This window comes from Balaenoptera ricei, chromosome 14, assembly GCF_028023285.1.
Source record: "Balaenoptera ricei isolate mBalRic1 chromosome 14, mBalRic1.hap2, whole genome shotgun sequence".
Lineage (NCBI taxonomy): Eukaryota > Metazoa > Chordata > Mammalia > Artiodactyla > Balaenopteridae > Balaenoptera > Balaenoptera ricei.
In genome coordinates this window covers 26,254,581-26,275,326 of record NC_082652.1, presented here as the reverse complement: position 1 = coordinate 26,275,326, position 20,746 = coordinate 26,254,581, and the positions used below count along the sequence as shown (strand labels likewise).

The 20,746-nt window shown below is 55.2% G+C and overlaps 1 protein-coding gene across 1 annotated transcript in view; it reads left to right on the top strand.

The window, feature by feature from the left end:
• The window catches only part of CABIN1 (calcineurin binding protein 1), a 100,954-nt gene that overhangs the window by 17,137 nt on the left and 63,071 nt on the right, over positions 1 to 20,746 (top strand). Inside the window, 14 exon segments of the mRNA XM_059895124.1 lie at positions 545 to 831; positions 1,847 to 2,015; positions 3,906 to 4,042; positions 4,537 to 4,754; positions 5,859 to 5,937; positions 6,445 to 6,632; positions 7,370 to 7,522; positions 8,778 to 8,972; positions 11,496 to 11,738; positions 11,834 to 11,990; positions 16,643 to 16,758; positions 18,436 to 18,597; positions 19,633 to 19,839; positions 20,021 to 20,166. Of these exon segments, the coding sequence (XP_059751107.1) occupies positions 545 to 831; positions 1,847 to 2,015; positions 3,906 to 4,042; positions 4,537 to 4,754; positions 5,859 to 5,937; positions 6,445 to 6,632; positions 7,370 to 7,522; positions 8,778 to 8,972; positions 11,496 to 11,738; positions 11,834 to 11,990; positions 16,643 to 16,758; positions 18,436 to 18,597; positions 19,633 to 19,839; positions 20,021 to 20,166 (2,457 nt within the window).

The window sequence follows — 20,746 nt, the reverse complement described above, 5'->3', positions numbered from 1 at the left end:
GCTACACTGTGTCATACCATAACACAGCATGACACACAACACAACACATGACTACATGTAAAACACAAAACAACAGACAGCATACAACATAACACATGCTACACCTCACCACAACAGGGCACACAACACAACTTATACACAGCAAAACACACGACAGTCTCGGTTTGCATCCAGCAAGCCCCGGCCCAAGAGCTGTTCAGCCCCTTTGGACCATATCCCTGTCAGTATTCCTCCCCCAGAAAACCAGACTAGTGGCAACAGGACAATGACCCGTCGTTTTAAAGATTCGACCTTGTAGGGAAGGGGTTCTTGAGTGAGTCTGTGGTTTCTCCGTGTGCCTGGTAGGTCTGAAGGGGCCTGGGGCTGAGATGCCTCAGGGCTTCTCCTGCGGGCAGTGGAGCGGGTGCGGGCTCTTCTCCAGCCCCGGCTGCTCCACCTCAGCCATCAGTAAACTGAGACCACCCCACCCTCATGGAGGTGGCGGCCCTGAGCTCCGGGTACCCCGTGTTGTGTGCTGACCCAGGCGGTGACCCTCTCCCTGCAGCTGGAAGTGCCTTGGGGAGAGCCTGCTGGCCACGTACCACCACCTCACCACCTGCGAGCCCCCGCGCCCCAGCCTTGGCAAGAGGATCGACCTTTCCGACTACCAGGACCCCGGCCAGCCCCTGGTGTCCTCTGCCGTGGTGGCACCTGTCAGCGTGATCCAGCCGAGCCCCGTCAGCGCCAACCCCGAGGTGACCGTGGCAGAGCCCGTGCTCTCTTACGCCCCCGTGGCCACGGCCAGCTTCCTGCTGCACAGCCCCAGCCTGTTGGAGACGGGCATCCCTGCGGGTGAGCAGGCCTTGGGGTTGGCTTCGGGAGAGACCCTGTCTGCTGAGCAGGAATGAGAGTCGGGGTGCCCTGACCTCTCCAGAGGGACGGGTCCTGCTGCCGCTCCTGGCCCCACAGGGGAGCCTCTGGGCCTTCTCGCAGGGCCTCCCTCGTCAGGGGTGGCTTCTGCAGTGGGGCCCCTGCAGGGAAGGGGTTGGCCTCAGGGATACAGCTCCTCAGACCACTCGATGCCCAGTTGCTCAGTCCTGGGGTAGAGTTCACTCCTGCTTGTGACCTGTGAGCTGGCGGGTCCCTCTGCTGGTTCTGCTCAGTTGCTGGCTTACACCCTGCACCCAGTGCTGCTGTGCACTGACGTTCTGAGTTCTTTAGCTTTAAGAAGCAGTCAGCATAGTTACCGCCGTATGCAGTAGTATATGTTGGAATGGTTTTATTGGTTTCTATTATCATTGGAGTTGTAAAAAAATTTCAGACTAAAGTTCCTGAGCCTTTCCTTGATTTTTGTATCACCGATGAAGAATACCTGGCAGTTAAGGAAGTTTCTGAATGAACCTGTATATGATTGTTTTTAACTTTTTAACTTAATCATACATGACACCCCTCTCTTCTCTGTATGATTTATGTGACTCTCTTGCCCACATCATGTCACTGGGCCATGGTGATGGACAGAGTCAGTGTCATTGCTACTTGCTCTGTTCCATCCCAGGCCAGCCAGTGGGAGGGGCAGGGGGATGGGGCGGTTGACTCTGAGACCCTGGCATTCTGTAGGTGTGGAAAGTAGCCTTGAGATCTGGCTTTTGGGCTCTGTGAGTTGGAGAAAGGGGTGAGACTTAAGCGGTTTGGAATGGATTTTTCCCAGGCTCCTTGTTGTTAGAGCAGACAGGAGATTTCCTGAATGTCAAAGAAGCCACAGGTTAAACCTGCAGGCAGGGTTATTATAAAAGAAGGGACCGAGTGCCTCGTGGTGCATTTCCCTAGCCTGCCTCTTGTGAGATTTCAACGTACTCTCTCTGTGAAGGTGATGTTTCTGGGGGAGATAAATCCAAGAAAGCGGTGAAGCGGAAGAAGATTTCTGAGGAGAGCGGGGAGACGGCGAAGCGGCGGTCTGCCCGCGTCCGAAACACCAAGTGCAAAAAAGAAGAGAAGGTGGACTTCCAGGAGCTGCTGGTGAAGTTCTTGCCGTCCAGGTACGGTGCACTTTTTCTGTTTTAGCAAAGGAAGCACACAAACCTCCTGCCTCTGTCACGTCTCTGGTTCCGTGGCCGCCCTCCCCTCCAGGCATGTCCTCCATCTTCTTGTAACATCTGTACAAACGGCCAACGCTTGGGTCTTCCTGGATTGGGGTCTTGGGTTTTCTTGCCTCTCCTGCCTCTGGATGTCCTGAAGGCAGGAACCATGAGTTTTGCATCTTTTGGAGCTGGAGGTGACCTGCTCACTCCCCCGGGCCTTCCCTTGTTGCCAGGAGGCCTGGGGCTGCTGCTCCTCAGGTGCAGACGTGGGGACGGCCCGTGGAAGGGGCCCCCTGCGCTCAGGGAGGGCGCCTGCTTGGCTTCTCCAGGCTCGGCAGGGTTCCCTCGAACTCTGAGAAGGTGGACGGTGGGCTCAGGAGTCATCCCTTGCTTTCACTGGTTCGCGGTGTTCCTCAGAGGAGCCTCCCGGGAGGAGATGGGCCAGACTGCGTGGAGCTGGGGGGGCTGCGCCTCAGTGCTCCTTCCCTAGGTCTTCGCCAGCCCTTGGTCCTTGCCCTGTCACCTCCCTCAGATGCTCCGGGACCTTGATGCCTGAGCCTTCCTGGGGTTTATGGTGCCAGTGCCAGACTTCTTAATGCCCTCACTGAGGGCAGAGAGCAGTCAGTCTCTGCTGGTCGGGCATCTCTCTGCCTTCTAACGTTTGGTGGGCACGTCTTGTCAGCTGGGGCTTCCTCTCTTACCCCCTGTGTCTTTGTGAGTTGACTCCATTTTATTCCTTCCCAGTTACTGGAGTGGAGCTTGGGAGGTAACCACGTGTGTTACGTGAGTATGTGTCCCAGGAGTCCTCAGCTAGCATTTTGGCTCGTGACAGTAGGTTTCAATGGTGATGCATCCAAGCGGAGGAGGAGGAGGAGCCAGGAGCTTTAGGTGGATTGTAAATCTGTTTTGCCACAAGGTTCCTGATTTTCCTAATTTGCTGCCTTTCTGTTTTTGTGTGGTGAGAGGGAAATGCTCAGAAGTGCAGCTGTTCTCAGTGAGTGGAGGACGCGGGCTCTCTGATCAGTTCCTCCCTAGCCGCCCCTCCAAGAGCAGGTCTCCCTTCCGAGGGCTGCGAAGAGGAGGTGCCAAGGGGCCCGAGGACCATTTCCCCATCTCCCCTCCGCTCGTTGCCCCGCCCAGGGCCTTGCTCCCAAGCCCCCTTCGTGTGGAATAGTGTCTACCTTCTTTTTTATTCTTTATTTCAACTGCTGGTTTCCTGTGTGGTTTTCACGTCAGCTTCCTCGAATCGTCAGGCAGGGGCACACGGTGGCTTGCTGGACGTGGTCCCTGGGGCAGGGGCGTGCAGTTGTACACCAGGACGTCAGGAGGCGCCTGCCTGTCCATCCTCGGCGAGGTGGCGGGCTCGGCTAAAGTGGAGTCCCTGGGGGGGTCTGAGGTGTGGTGCCTGCTGGGAGAGGCCTCCCTGGGCTCAGAGAGATATGAGGAGCTGTGGAGGGGCCGCCACCCACCCACTTTCTCCTCGTCCCCCAGGTCCCCCTCGGGCCTTGGCACCTGGAGGCCTGGCCGACTGTGCTGCCCAAGTGGAGCCTTTCGGCCTCTGTCTCTAGCTCTCCGTGGGGGTTCTTTCTCTCCCTTTCTCTCTCTCGCTAGAAGGTCAGCTTCCTGTGGGCGGGGCTACCACAACCCCAGCTGTATATTCTGGTGATCACCTGCTGATGGGATGGGTGAGGGAGTGGGACGCAGGCTAGACCCGGCCACAAAGGCCCAGGAGAGGCGGAGCGCCGCTCACCTGGGGCAGCCTCAGGTCCGGTTCAGCTCTCCTCTCTCTCAGGGGAAGGTGTTGGAACATGCGCTGTGGCCTTTGCGAGTTCGGTGTGTTCCGTGCAGGTTAAGAAAGCTGGACCCCGAGGAGGAAGACGACCCCTTTAGTAACTACGAAGTCCCGTCAGAAGCCAAACTGGAGAACTTCCCAAGCGTTGGGCCCCACAGGCTGTCCTTCGACTCAGCCACGTTCATGGAATCTGGTAGGACCCGGGCACCGTGGGCAGTGCTGTGAGGACTCCTTCCTCCCATTCTCCTGGAACTCGCTCAGGCCGCGTGCTGCGGGGACGGGTCTGGGTGGTTTTTCAGGGGTGGTCCAGGGGCTGCCTGGCTCTGTCCTGCCTGAGGTCTGTGGTCAGCTGGAGGAAGGGGGTACGCTGGAGTGTCCTGGCTCACACTCCACCGTGCTCCCTAGGGGTGCGGGCTTTGCCAGTCGAATGGGTGCATCGCGGCTCTTGGGTACAGCCGGGCGCTGTGCTGCTGTGCAAGGCCACACCCAGGGGTCAGCCCTCTCGTGCCCGCCTGGGCCTTGGAGGTTCAGACAGGTGTGCCCACAGCCGTGAGGCCCGCCCTCAGAGCCCCCCTGGGGCACATGGGCTCTTCCCGCTGGCGCCCGCTCTCATCTCCCGAACAAAATGGGGCCCCTGGCACGGAGGGTCCTCTGTTGAAGTCGGGTCACTTCCCCCGCTCCGGGCAGAGAAGCAAGACGTGCACGCCTTCCTGCTGGGGAACCTGAGCAACGGGGGCATCCTGGAGCTCATGATGCGCTACCTGAAGAGCATGGGCCACAGGTTCCTGCTGCGCTGGCCGCCGGGCCTGGCAGAGGTCGTGCTCAGCATCTACCACAGCTGGCGGAGGCACAGCGCCAGCCTGCCCAACCCACTGCTCAGGGACTGCGGCAACGGGCACATCCAGGTTGGCTGGCTGGGCGGCGGGCAGGCGGGGGCCAGGCATAGGCAGGGGACCTGGGCTGCAACTGCAGGTGGAGGTGTGGGGTTGAGACGGGGGGCGGGTCACGGGGGAGGGAGGTTCACGAGCGGGAGGAGAGCAGTGGAGAGGCTGGAAGGTGGAGGCTTGCTATGTTCTAGGCGCCAGGGACCTGTCGCTACCTGTTTTTTCAACAGGTGAGGAGACACAAGTGCAGAAGTGGAGGAAGGCTGCCGAAGGGGTGTTGGTGGCTGCCAGCCGTGGGGGCCGAGCCTACGCACTGCCTTCTGCAGCCCAGGCCCTTGCACTCAGTGCCTCCCAGGGCCAAGGGAGCCAGGGTGCTTTGGCCCCTTCTCCCGTGAGAGGAGGAAGGCCGCTTCTGAGGGGGCAGCACTGGGAGCTTTCAGGGCCCCCTGGGTGGTATTTCTTGCTGGGGGCGCAGAGGTGGAGGAGCTCCAGGTTCACAGGTCTTCAGGGCCGTGTGAGTCAGGGGCCCCTGGCGGTGCAGCCTCCACTGGGACACCACAGGGACTGCCTTCTGGCAGCATCTGCCCAGGCCCGCTCCCCCAGGCCCATCTGCCCAGACTCTCCCGGGTCCTCCCGAGTCTGTTCCAGTGTAGATCCACGTGCCTCTCCTTATGTCCCAGCAGGGTGGAGTGGCGGGAGGGGCCAAGGCTTTGGTCCCTAGACAGACCAGCTTGGTTATTTCCCAGCTGTGCCCGTTGGCCAGGCTGGCGCCTCCTTACTGCTGAGTCTCAGCTTCCTGGTCCACCCAGGGAATGACGTGCCCACCCTGGGGGCTGTCAGGGTTGAGTGCCTGGCGCTTGGCAGGTGGCAGGGCTGCCTCTTCCATAGGACAGTCCCCGAGGACCGAAGGCGGGTCTCCCGGGTCCTCCCGAGTCTGTTCCAGTGTAGATCCATGTGCCTCTCCTTATGTCCCAGCAGGAAGCCAGTGATTACCACTTATGAAATAGAAAGTAGGTAGAGGGAAACTTGATGTTCTCGTCAGAGTAAATTTTAGTTTAGGTTCGTTCCATCCCCCGCCCTTGACCTATGTGACCCTGTTCCTGACCATCCGCGCCCGTCCTGCAGGACATGATGCTGATGTCCCTCTCCTGCATGGAGCTGCAGCTGGACCAGTGGCTGCTGACCAAGGGCCGGAGCTCTGCAGGTAGGCGACCTTCCGTGTTCTGTGTGGGGCGACTTTCTGGACCCTCGGCAGCCGGGAGGGGACAGGAGTGGGGGGCTGAGTCACACCTACAGGGAGCGCATTTCCTGGGTCGGCTTGTCAGGCCAGGAAAGACCCGGGGTCTCTGAGAAGCAGCTGAGCCCCAAGGGAGCCACCTGCCTGCTTCTGTTACTCAGGATGAGGGACGTGACATTTCCGTTTTCTCAGGTTATCACCTGATACTTTACGTGTCCCCAGTCATTGTCCCAGGTGATGTGGATCGTTCTGACTTACACCACCACCTGGTGAGCAAAGATATGCTCCAGATCAGTCTGCCGGATGAGGGCCTCTAGCTGCAGGGTCTCCGTATCCCCATCCAGCCCATCTGGCTCTCTGCCGCTCGGGGGCTGTGAGGCTCCAAGGACTCAGGGCTGGGGGCAACCTCAGGGAGCAGAAGGGTGTCTGGGTCCCGCACATGAGGTTGACTCCTTCCGACCTGATGGTTTTCAGTGTCTCCTCGGAACTGCCCTGCGGGTGTGGTGAGCGGCAGGTTCGGGCCCGACTTCCCGGGAGCCCACTTCCTGGGGGACCTCCTGCAGCTGTCGTTCGCCTCGTCCCAGCGGGACCTGTTTGAGGATGGCTGGCTGGAGTTTGTGGTCCGCGTGTACTGGTTGAAGGCGCGGTTCCTGGCGCTGCAGGTTGGTCTGTGGTCGGCTGCTTGGGGAGGATGCGCTGGCACCCAGTGGGAGGGGAGAGAGCTGGCCGCGTGGTGGAGGGTGTGTGTGCGCACGTGTGGCACCTGCCTGGGCACTGGGCTCTGCATGAGGAGGTGGGACGTGGTGGGGAACATGCAGCATCTCAGAAATCCCGACGCCCACCATCAGCACAGCTGTAGCGCCACGAGGGGCCTCATGGGCCCCCATAGACCCAGCGAGGTTGCTTTGGAGCCTTGACCCTTTCCTTATGTTTCCCGAGAGAGCCTGAGCGTGTGTGCAAATGGGTGCAGAGTTTTTTGGGAGGGAATCACTGCCCATCTGTGTGAATGGAGCTTGTCTGGAGGGCCCGGGAGGGCTGGCTGTCCCCCAGCCCCTTGCACACTGTGGCACCCAGTGCCCCACAGTCGGTTCTGGAGCTGGGACAGGCCTGGGTCTAGTCGCGGCTCTGCCAGCTTCGCTCAAGATTTGGAGTAGATACTCAGCCTTGCTCTGGTGTCCCGGTGTCCTCACCCCCACCACGAGGGTCATGATGCTCCCCTTGGAGCTGTAGTGTGAATCATTCGTTCATGCGTTCATTCAGCAGGTACTTACTGAGCCCCACCCGCTCTGTAGAGGGGATGGTAGTAGTTGGCTAAAACCGCCCTCATGGTGCCCCCAGTCTGGTGGGCTCAGGGGGCAGGCACCTGGTGCAGCACAGCGAGTGCCCCTCCTCTGCCCAGGGAGACATGGAGCAGGCCCTGGAGAACTATGACATCTGCACGGAGATGCTGCAGAGCTCCGCTGCTGCCCGGGCTGTGGCGGGAGCCGAGCAAAGAGACGTCGTGATCCGCCTGCCCAACCTCCACAATGACTCGGTTGTCTCCCTGGAGGAGGTGAGTGGGAGCTTTTTAATGGTGTTTTCTTGGTCAAAGGCCTGACCTGTCCATGCAGACTAGGAGAGCGGCCCACATGCTGAGCAGGGCAGGGTGGGACCCGGGAGAGGCAGCTCTGAGGCACAGGGTGCCATGGACTCGCAGGCACACCCCCTGATGGAGCGCTCCTCTGGGGGCCGGTGGCTGGGAGCCGGGGTGGAGGTGTCTGCCCACAGGGTGGAGAATGGCTCTTGCTCAGCTCTCTGGCCTGCGTGTGGCAGCAGCCCCAGAGGAACAAGAGGAAAACCCCTGCAGAAGCAGACCAATGTTGCTCTGGCCCTGGGGTGGGTCAGCGGTGTGTGGTTCTAATCCTGTCCTCACTGTGCAGCCTCTGACCGCAGGCCCACAGTTCCACATCTGTGACACATTCACATTGGCTGAAAGCCTTCAGACTCTTGCAGGGTGGTTTCAGGGCCAGGCCTAGTGCAGTGCCCCTGCTGCCTGTGTCCTGCAGGCCTCCTGTGAGGAGAGGGTTCCGGGGGTTGGTGGTGTGTGCCAGCCTCTGGCCTGGGCTCCCTAGGTCTCTGCAGCCCCATGCTCCACGGTTCTAGGAGTCTGGTTTGCTGAACTGTGGCCATGAGGCTGTCTTAACTATTTTCACAGACACTTTCTGGAACCCTTCTGCTTCTGTGGTAGTTTTGTCTTTTGGTATATTTGTTCTTCAAAGACTTGAATGCCTTGCCCTTAATAGAAATACTATTTATAAAGTGTTTTATAAGGTATTTACTTGCTGTAAATACTTCTTGGCTGGGTCTGTTAAATGCAAAACTCTGGGGGGCTTCCCTGGGGGCGCAGTGGTTAAGAATCCGCCTGCCAATGCAGGGACACGGGTTCGATCCCTGGTCCGGGAAGATCCCACATGCTGTGGAGCAGCTAAGCCCATACGCCACAACTACTGAGCCTGCACTCTAGAGTCCGTGAGCCACAACTACTGAGCCTGTGCGCTGCAACTACTGAAGCCCACGCACCTAGAGCCCGTGCTCCACAACAAGAGAAGCCTCTGCAATGAGAAGACCGCTCACCGCAACGAAGAGTAGGCCCCGCTTGCCGCAACCAGAGAAAAGCCCGCACGCAGCAGCGAAGACCCAACGCAGCCAAAAATAAAAAATAAATAAAATAAAATAAATTAATTTTTTAAAAAAATGCAAAACTCTGGCTGCATTCAGGGAGCCCGTGAGGGCTTGGTCGTCAGGCAGTGATTCTGGGCCTTTTCCAGATTGACAAGAACCTGAGGTCGCTGGAACGGTGCCAGTCACTGGAGGAGACTCAGCGGCTGTACGAGGCTGGCGACCACCGGGCCGTCGTGCGCCTGCTCCGCCCCACCTTGTGCCCCAGTGGGTTTGACCGGGCCAAACACCTGGAGTTCATGACGTCTGTGCCTGAGAGGCCGGCCCAGCTGCTGCTGCTGCAGGTGTGTGCTGTCCTGGCCCCTCTCCTGCTTGTACCTTCTGCTTGGCCGGAGTTTCTTCTCCGGGGGCTTGGAGGCAGCCCTGGAGAAAGTAGAGAGAAGTGGAGTAAAATCCGCCCCCTCGGGCACCGGGAAGACGTGGTGAGAATATACGGTGGGGAATTGGAACCTAGGGTTCTGCTGGGCTCAAGGTGAGCCTGCGCCAGGCTCTGAACTTCCACATGGCAGAGGGGGAAGGGAGACTAGTCAGGGCTTAGCCATCCATCCACCTGATGGTTCATCTGCCTGTCGTTCATTGCTTTTTAAATTAACTATTGAGTACATATAAAATTGATAAAATATCTATACAATGTAAAGAATTAAGAGAAGGTAAATAGTCCCGTAGGATCAAGTAGTTGAAGGAAAGGAACACGAGTGTGGTGTGTGAGGCCCATGTGCCCTGTTGGCTCCTTCCACGCCCCCGTCCTCAGTACGTGAACCTCCGCTGAGAGCTGGCCTGGCACCAAGCCTCTGCTGGGCTGCGTGGTCACTCAGCCTCCCCGCACCTCAACGTCTTGTCTCCGGAGCGGGGATGGTTATTGTACCTCAGAGGCCTGCTGTGGAGTTTCATGAGCTGGCATGTGTGGGCGTCACGCCTGGCATGTGGCAAGCCCCAGATGGGTGCTGGCAGTGGCCGCTGCCGCCATCGTCGGGACGCGTGGAGATGGATGTGGAAGACGATACACAGGATGTGCTCATGGTGTGGGGTGGGCTTTGATTTATTATCTCACTGGGTCCTTCCTCTTCAGTCTAGGAAGAGAGCCCAGTCTTCTCCCGGGCTTCTTAAAAATTTTTATTTTTTTAACCTTTTTAAAAATTTTTTTGGCCACACCATACAGCATGTGGGATCTTAGTTCCTGACCAGGGATCGAACCTGCATCCCCTGCAGTGGAAGTGCAAAGTCTTAACCACTGGACCGCCAAGGAAGTCCCCTCCCGGGCTTTTTGAACTGACTTTCTTGAACTGGGAAATGGTTAAGAGGTGTGACTGGGAACAAGCGGAGGTGAAAGGGGAAGAATGGGGAGAGGAGGGCAGGGGACGAGCTGTGATGACCTCAGCGCCAGTGGCTGTGAGGTGGACAGCTGAGTGTGCCAGGGACAGGCCAGCTCAGTGGCTCAGGTGGTCTTGCTCTGTGGTCTGGAGCTCCTGGGCAAAGTGGGCGGGGGGCCCCAGGGGAGGGGGCTGCTGCTGGGGAGGCACCGCACGGTGCTGAGGCCCGAGATGAGGCCTGGGCCGAGTGCTGGGGAATCTGCTGGGTTTTGCCCCTTTTCCTCTTGAGAGCGTGTGTTTTCTTATTGATTTGGAATGCTTTTTATATATTAGAGATATTAATCTTTTTCTCATCGAATGTTTTTTCCCAGTTTGTTGTCTGCTTTTAAATTGCAGCTTGTGCTTTCTTTGACGTACATAAGTTTTGAAGTTTTAGGTCATTAAATCTCTTGATGTTTTCAAACAGTGGTGAATTTGTTCATTATGCTTAGAAAGCCTTTTCAAGGCTAGAACAACATTCATCCAGTTGTTGCACACACAGGATGGAGCTCCCACAGTGTACCTGACACTGGGCAGCGGGGAGGCCCCCTGACGGAACCTACTCTCCACAAGGGAGGCTGCAGGGGGTGTGTCAACAGACAGACAGAGGCCTGTGCGCCTTGCTTCTTCCTGCAGTGTTAGGTGTTGGGTTCATGCTTGCGTGTAACCCGCTTCACCTCGCTTTTGTAGGGTGGGGGTCTGACTTGGAATTCTCTCTGGGATATGCAGGAGGCTCGGTCTCCCTGTGTAGATGAGCTGCCTGCCACATTCTTCAATGTAAGTGTACAGTCTCCTCATGGTTGCGTTGATTCTTAGTCCTGATACTTTGGGTTGCTATTTGAGCAGGACGTTTTTGCTGGTCATTATGTCTTCTAACTACGTTTATGGTTTATAGGAACCCTGTTGATTTTTGCGTGTTTATTTTAAATCTGGCCACTTCACTGCATTCCCTTTATTTCTGATGGTTTCTGTTTTGGGTGGATGGTCTGTTGCCACAGTCAGTGGTAATCTGCTCTCCTCATTTGTTGGCAGTTATTCTTCTGCTTTTTAGCTCTTTTCAGCCTCAAGCACTGGGGATCATGTCACATTAGAGTGATGGGTCCTTGTCTTGTCCCTGACTTTCTGTCAACCAGTCCCTTGCGTGTTCTGATCAGGTGGGGTTGGCTCCAGCCTGCGGCCTCCACCTCTGCCCCTGTGGGCTCTGTCACACCTCAGCAGCTCCTGCTCGGTGCTGGCTTTCCCTAAAGAAACACAGACCCCGTTTTCCTGGCAATTAAGGCTCTTAAGTTGGGGGTGGTTTTGATCTGCGTTCAGGTGTGTTTCTGCCTGTCTGTCACCTCAGAGGGTGGTCGAGGTGGGCGGGCCTGCTCTGCATGCCCTGGGCCCCTGTGGGGCCAGGCGTGGCGAGTGTGGCCGTAGCTCTCACAGCGACTTCATGCCCCCTCCTCCCTCATTCAGGACTCCTTGCTCCAGCTGGAGGACCACCGGCAGTGCTTCGAGTGCTCTGACGTGGCTCTGAATGAGGCGGTCCAGCAGATGGTTAATGCCACTGAGGCTGCCGCCAAGGAGGAGTGGGTGGCCACGGTAACCCAGCTGCTGCTGGGCATCGAGCAGGCGCTCTCAGCAGACAGCAGCGGCAGCATCCTGAGGGACTCATCCTCCGCCGCTGGCCTCACCCGGCTCACCAACAACCTCATCCAGGTAACCCGGCTCCTTCCCGCCCGCCCGCAGCCCGGTTGGCCCTGAGGACGTACCCTGGGGGGAGCTGACCCTGCAGTGACGCCCCATCGCCCCAGGTCATCGACTGCAGCATGGCCGTGCAGGAGGAGCCCAAGGAGCCCCACGTGTCCTCGGTGCTGCCCTGGATCATCTTGCACCGCATCATCCGGCAGGAAGAGGACAGCTTCCGCTCCCTGTGCCACCAGCAGCAGCTCCAGAGCCCGGCAGACGAAGGTGTGGGGATGCGGTCCGGTGGGGGCGGCCCTCAGCCCGGTGTCCCTGCCTCTCATCTCTGCCTCAGGGCCCTGCGGCCCTGTCCAGGCACCGTGAGTGGGCTTGGGCTTGGGCAGCGGATGTTTCGTGGCACTTGGATGGAGGCAGAGGCTCCCCACCATGCGGTGGGGGGGGGGGGGGGCGTGGCCTGTGCAGTGTTTCACGTCGGGTGCAGGTGGAGAGCACCTTGAGGAGTGGGCCTGCTCTGGGAGCCTCGTGCCGCCAGCTCCTCCAGTCCCTGCACAGCCCGTGGGCCCTCGGGTGTGGGCCCGGGCAGCTGGAGGGCAGCACGGGGCAAGCAGGCGCAGGTTCCACTTCTTGGCCATGTGACCATGGACCAGTCAGGCGACCCCCAGCCTCTGTTCCCCCGTCCACTCTGGGGATAGTGGCACCATCTCAGGGTTGTTGGAGGACCTATGGGGCAGTAAAGCCATTGTTGCCACGGCAGGTCAGTGCTGGCATGAGGGGTGCTGGTGCCGAGTGCAGAGGCCGCAGGGGTGAGCCAGGGCCCTGTGTGGAGATGGCACTTGAACCGGGTCAGCACAGTGGTAGGAAATGTGGTCGGTGCAAGAAATTACATCAAAACAACAGCTAAATGACATTTAAGCAAAGAGTGTAGCTCTACCAAATGGACTTTATTCCTTTGGTTTTCTCACATTTTCAGTCTAAATTTGGCTGATATGCGTATACTTTTTATATAGCTGTGATTACAATACACGTATTTATGTGTATATTCAACCAGCTTAAAAATGAATTTATTGGGGGGGTTTTCCTCAGTCATTTGACGGATCAGCAAAGCGCACAGGAAGGAAAGTCAGCTGTGTGGCCACAAGCACGGAGTCCACACCCGCTTGCCTTCCTTCCACTTGCTCTCTTGCTCCAAGTGCTTCACTCCGCAGGTGTCTGTCAGCTGCTCTCTGCTTGTCAGGCCTCCGTGGGTGAGAACCTCTGGCCTGGGAAGGTTCACGGTGGGGGTGACAGACGGGACCACTAGCAGCACCCACAGTGCCACGCCTGAGGCCTGACGGGGGACCGGGAAGTGATGGGGCAGCTGGGCAGGGACCCGGAAGGGCTGGGCATGTGGGTGGACTTGGCAAGGAGCCAGACCGAGAAAAGCTTTCGCCCCCGTGTATAAGCTATGTGGCTGTGTTCCGTTGTCTTCACGATGCTAGGAGAGGTGCCCTGCTTTGCCCAACTCTCAGGGCAGCGGTGTTTCTCTTACTGGTCATTCTTTAGTCAATACCTCATGCACGTCTTTTTGCTTCTGCTGAATTGATTTTTTTGGATAAATTTTTAAAACGGTTATCTTTAGAGCGCTTGACAAATAGTGCCTCTGTGTTTTACAAAAAAGCTTCAGTGGTGAAAAAAAATTAAGGTTTACACCTATAAATGTAGGTGTAAAAAGACTTCTGGATTAAAGTCTCTTCTTAATTAATTATGCAAGCACAATATAGGTTTTTCTTGGTTTGCTTTTTTGTTTTTTTAGTAACAGGATTTCTTTTGTTTTATTTTAAATATCTGTTTATTTATTTATTTATTTGGTTGCACCTGGTCTCAGTTGTGGCAGGCGGGCTCCTTAGTTGTGGCATGCGAACTCTTAGTTGCGAGATGCATGTGGGATCTAGTTCCCTGACTAGGGATCGAACCCAGGCCCCCTGCATTGGGAGCGTGGAGTCTTATCCACTGTGCCACCAGGGAAGTCCCCACAATATAGTTTTTTAAAAAACTACCAGTAAGCAAGTAAGGGAAGGAGGACAGTGCAAGGCCATAAACTTCAAAATGGTGGGCTAGGGAAACAAAGATCCTGGTGTACTGGCCGCCGGTGTGGCTCGTCCCCTCCTCCACCCCCAGGAGGAGGACTGAGGGGACAGGGTGAGTGGACAGAGTCCTCTGTCCTGTAGAAAGTGGGCTGGCGGGGCTGCCCCTTGTATTGCCCTGGGCCTTGGCAGAGGCAGGAAGGGCTGCTGGGTCCTGCCCCTCCTGGTGGCAGACTACATGGAGGGCACTCTGGCCGGCAGTAAGGGGCCGGCGTGGGGCAATGTTGCATGCTGAGTTCCCTGGAGCAGATGCTGGGATGGTATATTAGGAATTTCTACTCGTGAAAGGAAGAGGGAAGCAGCGGGGAGAACAGGGTGCATCCTGACGTCGTCTCGGCCCCCGGCGGGGGCTCTGTAGCATGTCGGGCAGAGGAAGCCAGGCCTTTGCCCTCTCATCTCACTTCAGTCACTGGACGTGGCTCCCGCGGCTGTAGCCAAGCCGAAGGAACTGCTGGCTGGGGCCGTGTGCTGGCCGCACTGCTCTCCCTGGGCAGCCATTTAGGAGATCTCGGAAGAGAGGACAAAACCACGGTCCCCCAGTGCGGACTGATGCAGCCCTGGTCGAGCAAGCTCCCTTCTTTTCCCTCAGCAGACACAGGCAGCGGAAGGTGATTGAGAGCAACACCTGCTGTGAGCTCACAGCTTCGAGGAAGGGCAGGCTGGTCTTCTTTGTGGGAGATGCCCCAGAAAATTCCTTCATGGTGATTGCAGCGCTGCCATGGTCTGAGGAGCCGCCCTGGCTGACCATGAGCAGGGTGGAGAGAGGTGACATGGCGGGCGTGCTGACAGGTCATGACCCACCCCTACCCCACAGCCCGCATCGAGTACAGGAAGGGAAGAAGGAACACACCATTCGAGAGACAGGTGGACTAGGCCTGGAAGAAAGCATACAGCAAGGAGCAGAGGCAGAGGCTTGTGGGTGATTGGCCCAAGAAAATCATTTGTTAAAATTTCTAAGACGATAAGCAGAATGAAATGAAATGGAAAACTGCAGAACTAAGGGAAAACGCTGCAAACCACATCTCACCATTATAAACTAATAAACTAAAACAGCGAGGAGCAGAGTGAATATGACTGAAACTGCGGGAGACGGATTAAGAGCTAACAGCACTGGAGAGAAGGTGGTAGATGTGGAAGACAGAGGTGGTCCAGTGTGAGGGTGAATGGGGCCCCTGATGGCAGCAAGGAATCTGATGTCACATACAGGAAGGGTTCTCTGAATTGTAATAAACACTGAATCTGCAGGTTCAAAGTATATACCAAGAAAAGTTGATATGCAACAGTCTACATCAAGATGCATCCTGGTGAAGGATCTATTTTAGGGGTAAAGACTTATCAGGTTTCTAAACTGAAAAATCAATTTATCTTAATGGGACAAAGAACAGGGCTCATTTCAGATTTCTCCCTGGCAGTGTTCAGTGCAGTTGGGGTCATGTCCATATGTCTGCAGGGTTCTCAGGGCAGGAAAGTGTGGGCCCAGGCATGTAGCCAGTCGTTTGTAATTACAGTGGATTCCGGCTCCTTGAGTGCTTCTTAGAAGCATGGCTGGAGGATGAAGTCAGTAAACCAACATGAATCAGGATGGAAAAGCCACGGGAAAGAGCTTGCGATGAGCACCAGTTCCACTTAGAATCGGAGTCGAAATAGAGCAGCCGGGCTGATTATGGCTGCAGAACAGAATGTACGTGTTATAACCCTACTGCACTAGAAGCAGTATGCATGACCAGATTAGGAGCTGGGGGAGAGGAGTAAAAAGCTACCACAGAGCCATCACTGACCTGGTGTAACAGTCATTTGATGCTGTTGAAAATGGAAATGAAAGGACTTCCCCGGTGGTGCATTGGTTAAGAATCTGCCTGCCAATGCAGGGGACACTGGTTCGATCCCAGTCTGGGAAGATCCCACGTGCCGTGGAGCACCTAAGCCTATGCGCCACAACTACTGAGCCTGTGCTCTAGAGCCCGTGAGCCACAACTACTGAGCCCAGAGCCCGTGCTCTGCAACAAGAGAAGCCACCTCAATGAGAATCCCGCACACCACAATGAAGAGTAGCCCCCGCTCGCCGCAACTAGAGAAAGCCCGCGCGTAGCAACAAAGACCCAACACAGCCAAAAATAAATAAAATTAAATACTTTTTAAAAAAAGTACAAAACAAATTTCATGAAAGAATCTTGATTCTGTTTTCTCTAGTACTTTCTATCCTAATGTGTTCTGTCCTAATCCTCTTTAAAAACGTTAGTTATAAGACCATGATGGGTTATGGCTCAGAGTTTCAAACACACCAAGGTATCTTTAAGGAACTAGTCATAGTTCTAGTGATGAACAAACATTTAACTGAGATTTGGTAGTTCTTTTTCCTTCTGTAGTAGTTAAACAGACCTAAATATAAGAATTTTTAAGTTAAGCAATGGTATGTGTAGTATGGGTTCCATTGTCATAAATGACTTGTCTCTCTCTTTCAAAATGTCTCATACACGCATAGAAAGATGCTTCCAGTGATGTTCACCAAATGTCACCCTGGTTATCGGGGGTGGGGGGGTGGGGTGGGGTGGGCAGTGCTGCTGTTTGGTGATGGACCATTCCTTCCGTATACGGTCCTGTGTGATCTGAATTGTTTTTTGATAAGCATGTACTGCTTTAGTAAACCCAGTCACATCATTACTGATTTTAAAAGACAAAAAGATGAAAAAGGAAAGAGGGGGAACTCTGCGGCCCCTTGGTATAGACAGAGGAGGAGGGCCCACTGCTCCCAGCCGTGCTGGCACTGACCCTGTGTGTCGCCTGGTCTTTCCCCAGTGACAGCCGATCTGCCCATGCTCCCTTCCTCCCTCATGCTGCTCAACACGGCCCATGAGTACCTGGGCCGGAGGGCCTGGTGTTGCAACTCCGATGGGGCCCTGCTGCGATTCTACGTAAGTGCTGCTGGGGCGCGCCTGCCCTTCTCTGGCCATTGTCACCCCGGGTCTAGAGTGCGTGCGTGCCCGTGCTTTCTTGCTTTCTTTCTCTCTCTCTCTTCCCCTCTCTCTCCCTGCTTCTCTCTTGGAGTAAAATTTAAACTATTGACTCTTTTTTTAAGTGATTTTAGGTTCATTTAGATTTTTTCTTCCATGGTCAATTCTGTTTTTGGAATACTGTCCATGTAAGCATAAAGTTGTTCACGGTATTTGCTGATAATTTTAAAAGTCTCTGGAGTACCTCTAGTTATGCCCCCTTTTTCATTGCTAAAATCATTTATTTATGCTTCCTTTCCCTTTTTTGAAAAACCAGTCTTTTATGAGGTTTATCGAAATTAGTTTTTTCAAACTACCAGTTACTGGTTTATTGACCTATTTTTTCTTTGCTTTCTAGTTCACTAATTGACACTTTATTTTTTACTTTCTTTGGATTTGCTTCATGTTTTTTCTAACTTATTGAAGTAAATGCTTATTTTAGTGATCACCTTCTAATACATGTGTTGGAGATTATAAGTTTTCCCCAAGTACATTTTTAGCTGCGTGCCATAAGTTTTGATATTTGCGATCTTTATTTTTATTTTAAAAAAATTTTTTTTCTATGATAAGGTCTTTTTTTTTAATTTTTGAATTTAATTTAATTTATTTTTTTATACAGCAGGTTCTTATTAGTCATCAATTTTATACACATCAGTGTGAACATGTCAGTCCCAATCGCCCAATTCATCACACCACCACCACCATCCCCCCGCCGCTTTCCCCCCTTGGTGTCCATACGTTTGTTCTCTACATCTTTGTCTCAGTTTCTGCCCTGCAAACCGGTTCATCTGTACCATTTTTCTAGGTTCCACATATATGCGTTAATATACGATATTTGTTTTTCTCTTTCTGACTTACTTCACTCTGTATGACAGTCTCTAGATCCATCCACGTCTCAACAAATGACCCAATTTCGTTCCTTTTTATGGCTGAGATATTTGCTATCTTTATGTAACTGATTTCTAATTTTATCGAATTACGTTTGGAGGATGTGGTCTGTATTATACCTAGTCCTTGGTATTTGTCGAGACTTGCTTTTTGTCTAGTTTTGGTAAAAATACCGCGGATGCTTGAAAAGAATGTATGTTTGCTAATAGTTGGACATCATAATTGTAGCCGTTGCTCTGACCTCTGTAGATTCACCAGTTGACTATCATTCACCTCCTCTGAGATCCTCACTAATGTCTGTCTGCCAGAGAGAGGTTCCCTCGGCCCTAACGGGATTTATCGTCTGACATTATAACTCTTTAATTCACACCCCTCCACGGGAGTCTGAGCTTCCCAAAGGCAGGGACAGTGTCTCGATGTGCCCAGCATAAGACGGTGCTCAGTAGATATTTGGGGAGCAGATGAATGTCTAAATGAACAAGTGTAGCTAGAAACTGCAAGAAACTGCCTGGGGTGCTAGAAGGAGGGAAGGTGGGCAAATCCTCAGCACGCCCTGCGGAGCAGGGCCCAGATGGCTCCCAAGGGGGTGGCAGGCCCATTCCAGGACACAGGCCCAGACAAGCTCCTCAGGTTAGCAGAGCTGATGGGCCCACTGTGCAGGCGGCTGCCAGCCCTCCCCCAGGTGCCTCTTCCTGCCTGCCCACCACCTAGGTGCGCGTCCTCCAGAAGGAGCTTGCTGCATCCACCTCTGAGGACACTCACCCATACAAGGAGGAGCTGGAGACAGCCTTGGAGCAGTGCTTCTACTGCCTGTACAGCTACCCCAGCAAGAAGAGCAAGGCCAGGTACCTGGAGGAGCACTCGGCTCAGCAGGTGAGGGCCCCCTGGGGGCGGGGCTTGGGCTCCCCTGGTGGGGGTGCTGTGGTGGGGGGGGGGTCAGGGGTTGGGGGGTGGGATTTGCTGCATCAGGTGGACTAGTCCCACCAAAGACAGTTCTTGCTTTCCTCGCAAGAACTAGTTTCATAAACGTTGACTAATCATTCAAAAATGCAGCATGGCAATTTTTCAGTAGCTCTTTTTTCCCCCAATTCGAATAATGCAGATGATTCCTTAGAGGGTTTCCTTTTTTTTTTTTTTTTTTTTTAATTTTTAAATTTTTTATTTATTTATTTATGGCTGTGTTGGGTCTTCGTTTCTGTGCGAGGGCTCTCTCCAGTTGCAGCAAGTGGGGGCCACTCTTCATCGCGGTGCACGGGCCTCTCACCATCGTGGTCTCTCCCGTTGCGGAGCACAGGCTCCAGACATGCAGGCTCAGTAGCTGTGGCTCACGGGCCCAGTCACTCCGCGGCATGTGGGATCTTCCCAGACCAGGGCTCCAACCCGTGTCCCCTGCATCGGCAGGCAGACTCTCAACCACTGCGCCACCAGGGAAGCCCAGGGTTTCCATTTTTTTGGTGTTTGGTTTTCAGACCACTAGTGGGTGTGTTACCTCAGTGGTCCTGAACACGGTCAATTATTCTTTGAGGGAGTCCATCCCCTAAGTGCGTGCGACTCTGGGCAGGGTCCCCGCCGTGACCGCCACGGCATGCAGAGCGCCCTGGCCCAGAGCAAGTGCTTGGTCAGTATTTGGCAACCAGGTGACCTGCCCTCTGTCATGGCCATGTGGACTCAGAGCGAGCCCTCGGTTCCAGTGTTTGTCTCTATAAAGACGGGGTTTGTGCTGGTTCACTTTTCTGCTCATCACACACTTGGGTTTGGGGATTGCAGTCGGCGAGCAGATGTTTTAAGTATGTGGGAGTCATTTGAGGCTCTCCTCGTCTACACTGGACACTGAGCGTTTCCGTAGAAGGACTCTCCCCCGTGTGCTCTCCCTGGACCGCACTATGGCCTGCCTCTGCCTTCTTTCAGGTGGATCTGATATGGGAGGATGCCCTGTTCATGTTCGAGTACTTTAAGCCCAAGACCCTGCCTGAGTTTGACAGCTATAAGACCAGCACCGTGTCCGCTGACTTGGCCAACCTCCTGAAGCGAATTGCCACCATCGTGCCCCGCACAGAGCGGCCAGCCCTGAGCCTGGACAAAGTCTCCGCCTACATCGAGGGCACCTCTGCAGAGGTAGGAGCTGGTGTGCCAGCCGTGTCCTGTCTCCTCCAGCACCTCCGCCTGCGTGCCTTGGCCTCTCCCCTGCTCTGCGCCAGCTGGCAGGGCCCTGGGAAGTGAAGGGCCCTGGTCGCACCCTGGTGACACCCAAGTCCCTGGCTCCATGTCCCTTCACCCTTGCCCTCTCACCTGCCAGGTGCCCTGCCTCCTTGAAGGGGCTGACCCCTCCCCTCCGGTGGTGAATGAGCTCTACTACCTCCTGGCCGATTACCATTTCAAAAACAAGGAGCAGTCCAAGGCCATCAAGTTCTACATGCACGACATCTGCGTCTGCCCCAATAGGTCAGCCACCGGGTGCTGGGCAGGCCGGCTGCGGGAGGGCTGGGGACTCGTCTCGGAGAGCTCTTCCTGGGGCGGTTTGGGGTTTCCCTGCCCACAGTAAGGAGGCCAGGAAGAAGGAAGGAGAGGGCAGGTGGGCACTCCGCAGAGGCGAGGAAGGGCAGAGCCTTCTTCCCCAGTCTCTGGGGTGGGGGCGGGGTCAAAGCAGGCAACTGTGTCCTTCTGGTGCCGGCCCGCAGCCCTGGGGAGTCGGCTGGGTGGACTCTTGCTTCTTCCACTGCAGTGTCTTTCGTTGTGGTTGTTTTCTTCTTTGGGGGCAGGGGAGGGGGGCTCCTCCCTTCCTGGGATGCAGTGCGTTGATGGCAGGAGAGCCCATCATACGTAAGGCTCGTGCTTTCTTCCCAGTGGTCCCTGGTGGCCTCTTCTTAAATCATACTGATTGGCCTGATCCTCGTGAAGGGCCTGCTAAGCTCATACAGTCTGACTCGCTTGTTTGAGAGGGAATCTTTTCTGATGGCTGCTGCGCCTAGGAGGGCCAAGGTCGGAAGGAGACCACTCTCTGCTGGTGACCTGTGCCTGAAGG